Raw genomic sequence first — 13,757 nt, forward strand, 5'->3', positions numbered from 1 at the left:
ACATGTATGTGCAGGTTGTCCAGTTTCAACACAGTAGCCATTCACCTTTTGGTATTACCACTGGCACTCAATGGGTAAAATAAACCTACCAAAAATATGCACAGTTTTGCAACGTTTTACAATAAAACATATATATCCCTGCTGGAACACATTTTGTCAGACTAGCACCATTCCTTATGCAAACATGCATGCTTGCTACTTTTGCGAGTCTCATTTTGTCAGCTTTGACTATGAATTGCCATAAATTTAAATAAAATGTATCATGAACATAAAACAATATTGTTCAAAACTTTTTTTTGGTTCTTGAAATCAGGATCTAATTTCCCTTATATTTGATTTCAATTAACACCATTGGCTAAATGTTGTTTCTGAATGCCAAACAGTACTGCAACAAAACTATTAACATGTCTTCTTAACGAAGTCCCCCTCCAAGTACGGTCACCACTCCAGACTGTAATGGATTTCCACATGACTAGATGTCTGCTATTCAAGGAATACCGAAACACATCCGTACACCATCATCTCTCCGGCGACGCCCACCTCCCCCACCAAATCCCCCGCCTCCTCCACGACCAAAACGCCCTCTGCCTCCTCCCTCAGCCTCCCTCTTTTCTTTGTGAGAAGCAAATCTTGCAGCCATTTCTTCAAGCTCTTCTGGTACTTCCTAAAATACAACAATCAAAACCATATGAACAAACTCAGTACATTCTTTTTTGGCTATATCAAAATACAATATTTTTGGGTTTCATTTAAATTCAATGCTTTCAGTTTTTCAGATTACCAATTAACTGTTAAGATCACTTGGAAACTATCAAGCTTTACTGAACAAGCAAGAATTCATATGCCCCTCCATTCATTAATGCATTACTTTAGGCACGAGCATACACAATGGTAGAACTTCAATTTTCTGTAAGCTAAGGATGGTTTCCTCATATGTAATTAACATCTGATATATTATTATACCAAAATCTGGGAGACATCATTGGTAGCAACAGATTTATTAATCATTGACCTAAACAATTTAATTTCCTTGACATGGCACTCTTTGATTGGACGAAAATCAGTGCCACATATTTGATACAGGATTGATAAGTTGCAGGCCGTCAAGTACAACCCAATCATATTCAGTCAGGTTGTTTTTTTAACAGGTAAAAAAGTGGCCCTACCTTCAAATTGGGGGGGGGGGGGGGGGGAAATCACATGTTATATTTGCACAAGGGAGAGAAAACGCTGGTGTGAATTGAATTTTAGGTGGAAACTGCATAATTTTAAAAGAAAATTTCCATTGGGAAAGGCAGCCCTTCTACAGCTTCAGCTATGGAAAAAAGCCATGTCAGCAGATATTTTTGTACGCTTCTAAATGTTCTCTATAAACAGTAATTATATTAATTTCACCTTTCATTTAAAACAGCATATGCCTACAGCAAACAAGTTATACCCAGACTTAAGTTATTCCAAACAATGTGTTGACAAAAAAAACAACTTCTTAAAAACATTATTATGAAAGGCTGTATTACTGTATAGCGCATTATATCTGCGGTGTCAAATGTTGGCGTTTTTTAAAGTGTTTTGAATTGGCGGGGTCATAAATTGGCGCAAACGCTTTTAGACCGCCAAATTAAAACACTTGTTGGCATAAATATGGGGTCATGAATTGGCGATTACAAATAAAGAATAAAAAAATAAATAAAAATAACACCGGTCACGCAGTAGTTGACTGTCCTCGTTTATTTTACGGCATACGGTATACCTATGCTTGGTCACCTTTATCTTTACATCGTGCTAATTCTGAACGATTTTAATAAAAACATGAACTATTTTTGTTATTATTTGTATCGTGATTAGAGAGATGTTTCTCAAATGAATAGGAATAACATTAGCACGAGCAATTTGTTGAGCTGATATCACAAATATTTTGCTATTTATAGGTATATATAGGCGCCGCTAAACCATGTATCATTTATTTAGCTGTATTTTTTCAACTTGTAAGTTAGGCCACAAGCAAGAAGTTAAATATAACATAAAATCATAGTTAATACTAGTAATGGATAAATGGTTGAAACGGGGTAAATTGAACATCAAACAACCGCCGAGCGTTTTACTGCCAGATCCGACGCAAATCGAAGATACGGACAAAGCTTGTTCATTGAGTGCCGCAAATGATGCTGTTGCAGATTTGACGAGCGAATGTGAGCTACGTACCACACCAAGTCGAAAACGTAATAGATCTGGCCAATATAACTCGTATTCGCCTGAAGTTAGGTTACGAATTGCAAAAACATGCCTAGAAATTGGACCTGCAAAAACCGCAAGGCAGTTTACAAACGAACTCGGATTTTGTGTAAATGAGAGTACAGTTCGAAATATGAAAACTAGCCACAAAGCCCGACATCATTGCCGAGTCTTTCTCTAAGGCAGGACTATAAATTTCGTTAAGTAATTAAATGTACAAAGTGTAACATGATTCCATATCTGATTTTTATATGACATTTAGATTTGTTTCTCGTCGTGTGATCATCTTCATAATAAATACAGTATATAGATAGAGTTTCGTACCAAGACTTAAAAATAAACAAATTCTTTTCAGCTTACTTGTAATGTTTATTTTTATTACAAATAATCAAGGGAGATTACTTGGACAAACCAAAGCTATTTTATCATGAGTTGTCTACCTTTCAAAGAATAATGGCGATGATCTAAAATGGCGGTGCTTTAAATTTGCGGTGTTTTGAATTGGCGCTACTGACCCTGAACCGCCAATATAGCCAAATATAAACCCCCACCAAAATAAGTACTTATACAGTATTCACCTGGTTAGCTTCCACAAGAATTTTTATGAGATCTCCAACTTTACCCCAGTCACTCCTAGTCACAAGAGTTACTGATGTACCAGTCTTCCTAAAATAAGGAAAAAAAGACATTTATCACTCTAATATTCAAAGTGGTTTTTTAAAGGCACACAATGCCTGAGGAACAAATAAATTTTTACTTCTTTAAAACTGATAAACACAAGTTTTTATGCATTTAAATAATGGTTTTAGAGCATGTTCGATGCTTATCACCTGAAAATAGTGCAGAATGTGAAATTGTGTGTAGCAAAATTTTAACAGAGTAGTATTTTGACTTCCATAAATAGATTAAATCACTATAAGTGCACTTATTGCCAAAAAGCAATCAGTACCTTTTTGGAAACTACAATATGATTTTAATAATAAATGAGCCGCGCCAGGACAAAACCAACATAATGCGTTTGTGACCAGCATGGATCCAGACCAGCCGATCAGGATCCATGCTGTTCACTTGCAAACCCTATTACAAGTAGGGAAACTGATAGCAAACAGCATGGATCCTGATCAGACTGCGCAGATGTGCAGGCTGGTCGGGATCCTTGCTGGTCACAAACCCATTATGTTGGTTTTGTCGTGACGCAGCTCAAATTATTATAAAATAAAATTAAAGTTTTTTTGAGGCATACTGGGTCTTTAAGGTAACTTGAAATGTATTATTCCAGGCATAACATTTTCTTTTGCAACAGCTTACATCAATTAGACTGGAACAATTTAGCATGGTAAAAGGAATGACTTTAAATCAAAGTAATTGGACAGACAAAAATGTACAGGATTTGTAGTAGAATTCCTACCCTGCTCTCCCAGTTCGCCCAACTCTATGTACATACTCTTCGATGTTCCTTGGCATATCAAAGTTGAACACATATCTGTAATATTGAGATCAAACATTACTTAATAAATTTCAGACATGTGACCACATAAAGGTCAAAATAATCATGCAATCATGCAAAAAAATAATTCAGTTACTTTAAAGTTTTTATTAAGTTTATTATTACACTTTAACTAAATATGTGCAAATGTTTATGCTTGCATTATGTATGTACGAAGTTTCTGACGATGAAATGCATTTCTGCTAAATCAAATATAATTCACTGATTGTCTCATGTTTCAGCAACCTTCTACAAAACATGTAATAAATAAATAAAGACATTAAAATTGTTTTGAAGTTAAAAAATATTTAATCAATATTCATGTCTTCTATCAACTATTAAAATATTTTTTTCGTACGTGATATCTTTAACATCAAGACCACGTGAGGCTACATCTGTGGCTACAAGTATCCGGACATCTCCAGATTTGAAATCTTCTAAAGCTTGTTCACGATCACATTGTTCCCTGAAAAATAACCAACATAATGTGTGTGATTTTTTTTTTCAACAATCATGAATTTAAAACTAGAACTATCACTAAATGTGATTAATACCCCAACAAGACTGCTTCGGAAATGAGAATGTTACTAGTAACAGAATACCTTGTAAAAGAATTGAAATATAGAGTTATGGTTGTGGGCAATTAAAGATAGTTGTGGTTCTTATATGTTGCATTTCCTTTCAATGTGGTTGGCCATTGATGAAGTTTAATTGAATTACTCTGTAATAAGTCCAGAAAGACAAAGAAAAGGAACAAAGGGCAATAACTCTATAAATACTGAAGATAGAGTTATAGTTCTTGTGCACTGCACTTCCTCTTATTGTGCTTGACCATTGTATGAAGTTGTTTTGAATTCCAACCAGTACGTTTTAAGTTATGCTCCTGACAAGGAAAAGTATCAAAGGGCAGTAACTCTGTATTTTGTCAAAATGGTGTTATGGCTCTTGTGCACTGCACTTCCTTTTAATGTCCTTGACAACTGTATGAAGTTGTATTGAATTCCAAACAGTAGTTTCCAAGTTATGCTCTGGACAAGGAAAAGTAACAAAGGGCAATAACTCTGTAATTAGTCAAGATGGAGTTATGGTTCTTGTGCACTGCACTTTCTCTCAATGTGCTTGACCATTGTATGAAGTTATATTGAATTCCAACCATTAGTCTTCAAGTTATGGTCCGGACAAAAAAGGCAATGGAAAAGTAACAAAGGGCAATAACTCTGTAATTACTTTAGATAGAGTTATGGTTCTTGTGCAATGCACTTCCCCTTATTGTGTTTGACAATTGTATGAAATTGTTTTGAATTCCAACCAGTAGTTTTCAAGTTATTCCTCGGACAAGGAAAAGTAACAAAGGGCAATAACTCTGTAATTAGTCAAGATACAGTTATGGTTCTTATGCACTGCACTTCCTCTCAATGTGCTTGACCATTGTATGTAGTTATATTAAATTCCAACCATTAGTCTTCAAGTTATGGTCCGGACAAAAAAATCAATGGAAAAGTAACAAAGGGCAATAACTCTGTAATTACTTTAGATAGAGTTATGGTTCTTGTGCACTGCACTTCCCCTTATTGTGTTTGACAATTGTATGAAGTTGTTTTGAATTCCAACCAGTAGTTTTCAAGTTATGCCCCGGACAAGGAAAAGTAACAAAGGGCAATAACTCTGTAATTAGCCAAGACCATTGTATGTAGTTATATTGAATTCCAACCATAAGTCTTCAAGTTATGCTCCGGACAAGGAAAATGCAACGGACGTCTGGACAGACCGACCGCCCGACCGACCAACTGACCAGGCACATATCAACCACAACCTTAATATCATCAGCATTTTACCACAACCTTAATATCATCAGCATTTTACCACAAGCTTTATATCATCAGCATTTTACCACAATCTTTATATCATCAGCATTACCAAAACCTTAATATCATCACATATTAACCAAAAAACTTTATTCATCAGTATTTTACCACATTCTTTATATCATCAGCATTTTACCACAACCTTAATATCATCACATATTAACCACAAACATTAATCATCAGCATTTTACCACAATCTTTATATCATCAGCATTTTACCACAACCTTAATATCATCACATATTAACCACAAGCTTTATATCATCAGCATTTTACCACAATCTTTATATCATCAGCATTTTACCACAACCTTAATATCATCACATATCAACCACAAACTTTAATAATCAGCATTTTACCACAATCTTTATATCATCAGCATTTTACCACAACCTTAATATCATCACATATCAACCACAAACTTTAATAATCAGTATTTTACCACAATCTTTATATCATCAGCATTTTACCACAACCTTAATATCATCACATATTAACCACAAACTTTTATCATCAGTATTTTACCACAATCTTTATATCATCAGTATTTTACTACAACCTATATATCATTGCTTTGGTAAGAATCTTAAATTTGTACCTCAATTATAAAAGAAGATTGTGTACAAGATATGTTGATGCTTTCTTTCAATCAAGGATTCAACAAAAATATCTTTGTTTCACCTTTTTCCACCCATGCCAGTTTATTTAAGGCAAGTAGGTAGGTAAGATTATTTTATCCAAACTATATGTTTTTTATTGATCATTGTTATTTATAAAAACTGAATTATATGGATTGAGAATGCTTAGCATCTGTATAAAGGTTGCGGTTTTTTGTGTGAAGGTAGTGACTGTTAAACAAACAATATTTCATTTATTTAAGGCCTAGATTTAAACAAATGAAAATTAATATTTTATAATTTTTAATTTCTACTATTTATAAGGTTGTACTACAACCTTAATATCATCAGCATTTTACCACAACCTTAATATCATCAGCATTTTACCACAAACTTTTATCATCAGTATTTTACCACAATCTTTTATCATCACATATTAACCACAAACTTTTATCATCAGTATTTTACCACAACCTTAATATCATCAGCATTTTACCACAACCTTTATATCATCAGCATTTTACCACAAGCTTTATATCACAAGCATTTTACCACAATCTTTATATCATCAGCATTTTACCACAATCTTTATATCATCAGCATTTTACCACAACCTTAATATCATCACATATTAACCACAAACTTTTATCATCAGTATTTTACCACAATCTTTATATCATCAGTATTTTACTACAACCTATATATCATTGCTTTGGTAAGAATCTTAAATTTGTACCTCAATTATAAAAGAAGATTGTGTATAAGATATGTTGATGCTTTCTTGCTAACAAGGATTCAACAAAAATATCTTTGTTTCACCTTTTTCCACCCATGCCAGTTTATGTAAGGCAGGTAGGTAGGTTAGATTATTTTATCCAAACTATTTTTTTTTATTGATCATTGTTATTTATAACTAGAACTCCGCGAGTCGGATGTGTCGCCTTGTGAACAATGTAGTTTAGAAGAAATGGCCAGGACAAAAATGAAATATGAAAAATAACAAAGGGCAATAACTCAAAAAATAATAAGTGCAGAGCAGCCGTTTCTGTGCACTGCACTTCTTATCAATAAGATCTATAATTCTATGATGTTTCAAGTCCATTGCTTTCATATTTGAGGAGAAATGACCAGGACAAAAATAAAGTAAGAAAATCAACAAAGGGCAATTACTCAAAAAATAAGAAATGCAGAGTTCTTATGCACTGCACTTTATCTTAATGAGATCTATCATCCTATGAAGTTTCAAGTCCATAACCTTTGTACTTTCGGAGAAATGGCCTGGACAAAAATTAAGTATGAAAATTAACAAAGGGCCATAACTCAAAAATTAAGAAATGCAGAGTACCGATTCTTGTGCACTGCACTTCTTCTTAATGAAATCTATCATCCTATGAAGTTTCAAGTCCATAGCTTTTATACTTAAGGAGAAATGGCCCGGACAAAATTAAAGTATGAAAATAAACAAAGGGCAATAACTCAAAAAATAAGAAATGCAGAGTACCGGTCCTTGTGCACTGCACTTCTTCTTAATGAGACCTATCATCCTATGAAGTTTCAAGTCCATGGCTTTTATACATTAGGAGAAATGGCCCGGACAAAAATAAAGTATGAAAATTAACAAAGGGCAATAACTCAAAAATTAGGAAGTGCACAGTACTGGTTCTTCTGCACAGCACTTCTTCTTAATGACATCTCTCATCCTATGAAGTTTCAAGTCCATAGCTTTTTTAGTTGAGGAGAAATGGCCCGGACAAAATTAAAGTATGAGAATTAACAAAGGGCAATAACTCAAAAAATAAGAACTGCAGAGTACCGGTCCTTGTGCACTGCACTTCGGGTTATTGAAAGAAGCATGCATACCAAGTTTGAAGTCAATCAGACTTATAGTGACTGAGTTATGCTCCGGAAAAGCTTTAGGGGACGCCGACAACGCCGCCGACAACAACACAGACGCCGCCGACAAAAGTAACCCCTATATGTCACCTTTTCAAGGCGTACACAAAAACTGAATTATATGGATTGAGAATGCTTAGCATCTGTATAAAAGTTTGCGTTTTTTTTTGGGTGAAGGTAGTGACTGGCAAACAAACAATATTTTATTTATCTAAGGCCTAGATTTAAACAAATGAAAATTAATATTCTTAAATTTTTAATTTCTACTATTTATAAGGTTAAATAAATAAGAGTTACCAGGACATATAAAGAGTTACTAAGGACATATAACTATAGTAAGTAAGAATATATAAAACAAACCTGTCGCCATGGATACACTGGCATGAAATGTCACGTAAAGTAAAATCGCTAGATAGGTCATCAGCCCTGAAATGATAAGGCAGGAAATAAATTTCTGCTACATACTATAAAAAAAAAAAAAAAAAAAAAAAAAAAAAATCTCCTGTCAAAAATGCAATATGCAATATGTTGGCCAGACATCTCAACCGGTTTCACGTAGAATGAATAGTCATAAATTTGATATTACAAATTTCAAAGATCCAGCGTTTTCAACTCTTGTTGCGACGCATTTTAATTCAATTGATCATTCATTTAATGACTTTTCATTTTTACCGTTTGAGATTGTCAGCGACACAATGGAGCGTCTATGTTGAGAAACCTACTGGATTCATAAGCTTAAGACGTTTTCACCAGCTGGATTAAATGCAAAAATTATATACGACATTTAATTATTTCCGTAAGTTCTTTTGCGTAGACATTCCATTATAAATGGTTATATACTTTTTCCAATATAATATTTCATCTGTTTTATGCATGTATACACGTTACGTAACATTCACGTTGTTTCCTATTATTGTTTTTTATGTATTTTATATAGGAAATACTTGTATTTCATAATCCGTGAATGTTTATATACATATATATCGAAATCTTTATTAACTTTATTAATTTTTAATGAAATTTAATATAACGTAACGTAACAATGTATGTTTCCCGCCATCTCGGACGGTGACGTCATGTGACGTCTCTTCCTGTTTATTCACTTCCTGTTTATTCACTGACGAAGAACATATTTGTTCGAAATCGATTTGAATATTAAAAAAATAACTGAATGTACGCGTGTGGTTGTTCTTTTTGGATTCATATTCATGCTACATACTATCAAATAGTCCATGTTAAAAGCTTTCTAACTTTCCTACTCAATCCATAACATATATTTCATATACTGAAGTGACCTTGACAAATATTCTATAGTTCCTATAAAGACTGATTTACAGACCACAACCCTAATTGAGGTTTAAAGCTTTCTTTAAACTAATCTGCATAACAAATGCATAGTTAGTCGTAACATTACTTGTATTAATACTGAAATAAAACCTTACGTGACTTTTCGCCCAACAAAAACAATCACTTTGTCCTCTGGGGCCATCTCATGATGAATGAAGTCAACAATCTGCAACAAATACAAGAATATTCACAATAAAAAACATGGCAATAAAAAAGTACTATCGAAACACTCATGACTAATTTCTCTGTATTTAGTACTTACAAAATTTATTTTAGTTTGATTGTGTTGGAAGCTATAAGCTTATTGAAATACTCTTGAATCTGTTCCTGGAACCAACCAGTACTAAGCAATGAATGCAAAGTTTCTTGCTCAAGGAAACAACGCATTGCCCCTGATGGGGTTTGAACCCACATAGTCAGCAATCCTTGACTTACTAGTCAGACACGTTAACCACCCAGCCACACCGCCATCCGGCCAGTTTCAAATTATTTTGTTACATAAACATTGTAATTCATGAGATAATAATGAGATAATTATAATTATAATTTAATAAATTCTGAAATGTTGGGAGACCAATGATGACAATTGTAGTCAATAGAAAAATCTCAAGGGAGAGGTTGCCAATAAGTTAAAATGACTCCCTATCAACCTAGATAGAATTAAAACCATCAGTAAAGAACCTGGCCAAACTGTACAGATGTGCAGGCTTACTAGGCTCTATACTGGTGGCAAAGCTTATCACTGAAAGATTTGATACTTTAATTTTAGTTTTTGTGTCGCACCAACACATTATAGTTCATATGGTGACTTTACAGCTTTATTGGTTGCTCCTCTATAAATTATTTCCGACGCAAATGGGCATCTGAGTAGAACCATTGATGTTCCGTAAGCTATCTAAACTCAATTTGTCACATGGAGAATATTACGACGCTTGTGCGGCTTAAACCTACAGGGGTGACAGGCAAGTGGTTTGAAGAGAACAATCTTGACCACTCAGCAAGGATTAATATTAAGTACACTAGAGTGTATGAAACCTACTCTTTGTTTCTTGTCTTCTTCAGCAATAATTTCAACCCTCTGTGTAACACTATGTACAGCCTGTTGGTAAAGAAAACACATGATCGTATGATTACAAAAATATGTTATACTTTTCTAAATTCACTGTAATGAACAAAAATACCAAATTTTTCAATTATATTTGTTAATATAACTTAAGGTGACAACGGAGTCAATTATCACTGAAAATACCTAAAATGAGATTTTTTGCTTAGTATATTTATCAACCTTTTCTGAACACATTCGTGATTTAATTTTGGAAGCAGTAAGTCCAAAAAATGTGTTTTTAAACGTTTTAAAACGGTACCTGTACTATTTTTATCTGCTATCGCGTAACCTGTCAATTATCGATAACGCTCCGCCCCCTGTTGAGGCATCAATGAGGGAAATCGGTAGTTCCATATATGCGTGAATTACCGGTCCATACTACTCGTAATTCATGTATCGTACAAATACCGTACATCTTTTATGAAAATCGTCTACCTTTTATTTAGCCTTTTTTATAAAATAAGAAATTGTCGGCCAATGTACGTAACATAATGTATGAAACATAAATAATTAAGCATAGCGGCAAATCGCACGACCACGGGGTTGATTAAAAATATAGTTGCTAAAATATCCATAATGTGTGAAAATAATTTGTCTGTCCCGTTAATCTGATAGATATTACATTGAGTTTATGGACTTTTGTAAGGATTCAAGGGCTTGCTTTACATTCAACCTCGTTTTCTAACAATGTCAAGTAAAACAACAACAAAAACAGACAACATTTTTTATGTGAACGCCTATATGACTTGTGGTAAGGTGTCCCTGACAAATTTCTAAACCATTTTAGGTTGTCTAAGGATGATTATTTCTCTATGAATCAATAAAAAAAGATAATAAAATAAATTATCAGTGAATGCTTTGAATAAATTGTTCGCTAGTAAATCGAACACAGTACTAATAAACCTGGGAGAAAGTTTGGAATTTATTGTATATCCCAGTAGAAACTGGATCTCTATGCCGTGCATAGATGATTTTCATGATAATAGAAGTCAAGAAGGTCAGATCATAATGATCGAGTGATACCTTTTATTTCTATTAAAATATGTGAAGCATTTATATCAATTTGGATGAAAAAATATATAAAATCCCGTTCTTATTTGTACATCTACCATGGACTTTAAAATACTGTCAGAAGCTCAGTTTTTTTGTTATTTTAATTTATATTTTAACGGAATTTCACACACGAGTACACAGATAGAGTGACACTGGTATAATATAATAATAATGCTGATGATAATAATAATAAACTTCAAATGTGAAACAATTAAATACCCCGCTAGCGGTGCACAAATACGTCCCATTTCCCCCCACCGAGTGCCTCAAATTTTACCGAAAGTCACGTGACATGTGCAACCGATACCAGACTAACGGTAAATCACGTTAAGATGTGAAGAAATTTCTGTTTTAAACTGATATTAATCAGCAACTTTTTAATTGGTCAGATGTCACTGGGTCATAAAATGTTGTTAGTGTATGTTACCGCAACTTGTGACCCTCTCTGGTGCGATATTTGTGTATTATGTAATTATTTAGCGTGAAACGTAGGGGTCCGAGAGAGAACAGCCAATTTATGACACTTCGTTTGATGCGGATCGGACTAACTTTGAATCGGCATAACTTTTTTAATAATCAAGCAATTAACATGCGGTTTAAAGCACATGAAAGGGAATTCATTTACGGAGGGAACCGTGTCAGGGATTTTTGTTTGCTCAATCAGCGACTTAATTATCTTTAATTACGTAATATGTATGGTGAAAAAAGTCGCATAAAATGTTTGACGTTACGTAATATTTTTTTGAGAAAAGATAGACAAAATTTGAGACACGGTTCCCCAGATATTATAAGTATGTTTATTTTCCAAAAGTTTGATGACAAAAAAATAAAAAATGACTTTGATATGACGATTTAAAATTTTAGGATTTTTATTAAAAATCAATCATTTACAAAGACATTTTTTTAAAATATGTTATTTTTTATGATGATCAACGACATTTAATGCACAAAGATTAAATAAATAACAATTATTACTAAAATAAGTTGGTTTAAATGACATTTATGTGATTACCACGGAAAGTGTCTGTTGTCACCTTAATTCATGTTTCTTTTAATTTTTAATTGGATTTTTACATCGCACTAATATAATATAGGTCATATGGCGGCTTTCTAGTCTTACTGGTAGAGAAAGACCTAAAGTGCCCTTTCCTGCATTATTTCTGGCACAGACACCAGAGTAGAACCTTGAACCATAAGCTAGCACAGGAGTGTTCCTTTTATTGTTTACTATTACCCTACTGGCTTTGCATTATGCATTTTATCCATTTTGAATTTTGAACAGTCCATCATTATAAAGCATCTTATGGCATTTCAGTTTTAAAATACTTTTAAAATTGCAGTTAAACCAGAATTGAAATTGTTAGCATACAAAAATTGGTAATTATTACCAAAATTGGTAATTAAATGCTGAAAATGCTAAAATCCTTTGTTCTACTCAAATGCAGACAGTAAATGTTTTTTTTAACTTACAGCTAAATCTAGACTGCCGACAAACACTTGTATTGGATTGGTCAAATATCTCTCCCCTATTCTTTGTACATCCACTGGCCATGTTGCGCTAAAATATTGTCAAATATACTTACTGTTCGAACATATCTATCACAATACATTATATAAATTCAATAGGTTCAAAGAAAAAACTTTAAACTTGATAACAAGTAATAATTACAGATATTTTAGAATTGTTAATAATACTTAAGAAATTAGTCAAAAATGTTTCAGTAATAAACTGTTAAGTCTTTCAGAACAGGAAATTTATATCTTCAATATACACAAAATATTTAAACAACTCTACTTCTACCTACCTGGTCATGACTGTCTGTCGGTCAGGTCTAATATCCAGCAAAATCTTCTTGATTTCTGGTTCGAACCCCATATCCAACATACGATCAGCCTCGTCAAGAACGAGGTATGTTACACTCTTCACGTTGATTATATTGTTCATCACCAGGTCGTTCAATCGTCCCGGCGTGGCTACAATTATCTCTACACCTTTCGTAACCATGTTGATCTGTTCACGTCGGTTACCACCTCCGTACACACATATACTGAAATAACCCTTTATTATACATTGGTTTATCTTTACAAACATGGGAAAATTTTTACGCCGATACTTTCTGATTTCAGACTTTGCTATTGCATAACTCCCAATGAGACAAG

General features: G+C 33.5%; 1 protein-coding gene across 1 annotated transcript in view; it reads right to left on the reverse strand.

The window, feature by feature from the left end:
- Positions 1–336: 336 nt before the first annotated feature.
- LOC132717907 (probable ATP-dependent RNA helicase DDX43) overlaps positions 337–13,757 on the reverse strand; it is a 36,699-nt gene continuing 23,278 nt past the window's right edge. Inside the window, exons 14-22 of the mRNA XM_060701490.1 lie at positions 13,403–13,645; positions 13,068–13,155; positions 10,479–10,538; positions 9,535–9,605; positions 8,453–8,518; positions 4,077–4,184; positions 3,641–3,715; positions 2,811–2,898; positions 337–664 (exon numbers count right to left, since the gene is read on the reverse strand). Coding sequence (XP_060557473.1) covers positions 488–664; positions 2,811–2,898; positions 3,641–3,715; positions 4,077–4,184; positions 8,453–8,518; positions 9,535–9,605; positions 10,479–10,538; positions 13,068–13,155; positions 13,403–13,645 — 976 coding nt within the window. The 3' untranslated portion in view covers positions 337–487. The remainder of the gene's footprint in view (positions 665–2,810; positions 2,899–3,640; positions 3,716–4,076; positions 4,185–8,452; positions 8,519–9,534; positions 9,606–10,478; positions 10,539–13,067; positions 13,156–13,402; positions 13,646–13,757) is intronic.

This window comes from Ruditapes philippinarum, unplaced genomic scaffold (assembly GCF_026571515.1).
Source record: "Ruditapes philippinarum isolate M1 unplaced genomic scaffold, ASM2657151v2 ctg1858_1_1_1_1, whole genome shotgun sequence".
Classification (NCBI taxonomy): Eukaryota; Metazoa; Mollusca; class Bivalvia; order Venerida; family Veneridae; genus Ruditapes; species Ruditapes philippinarum.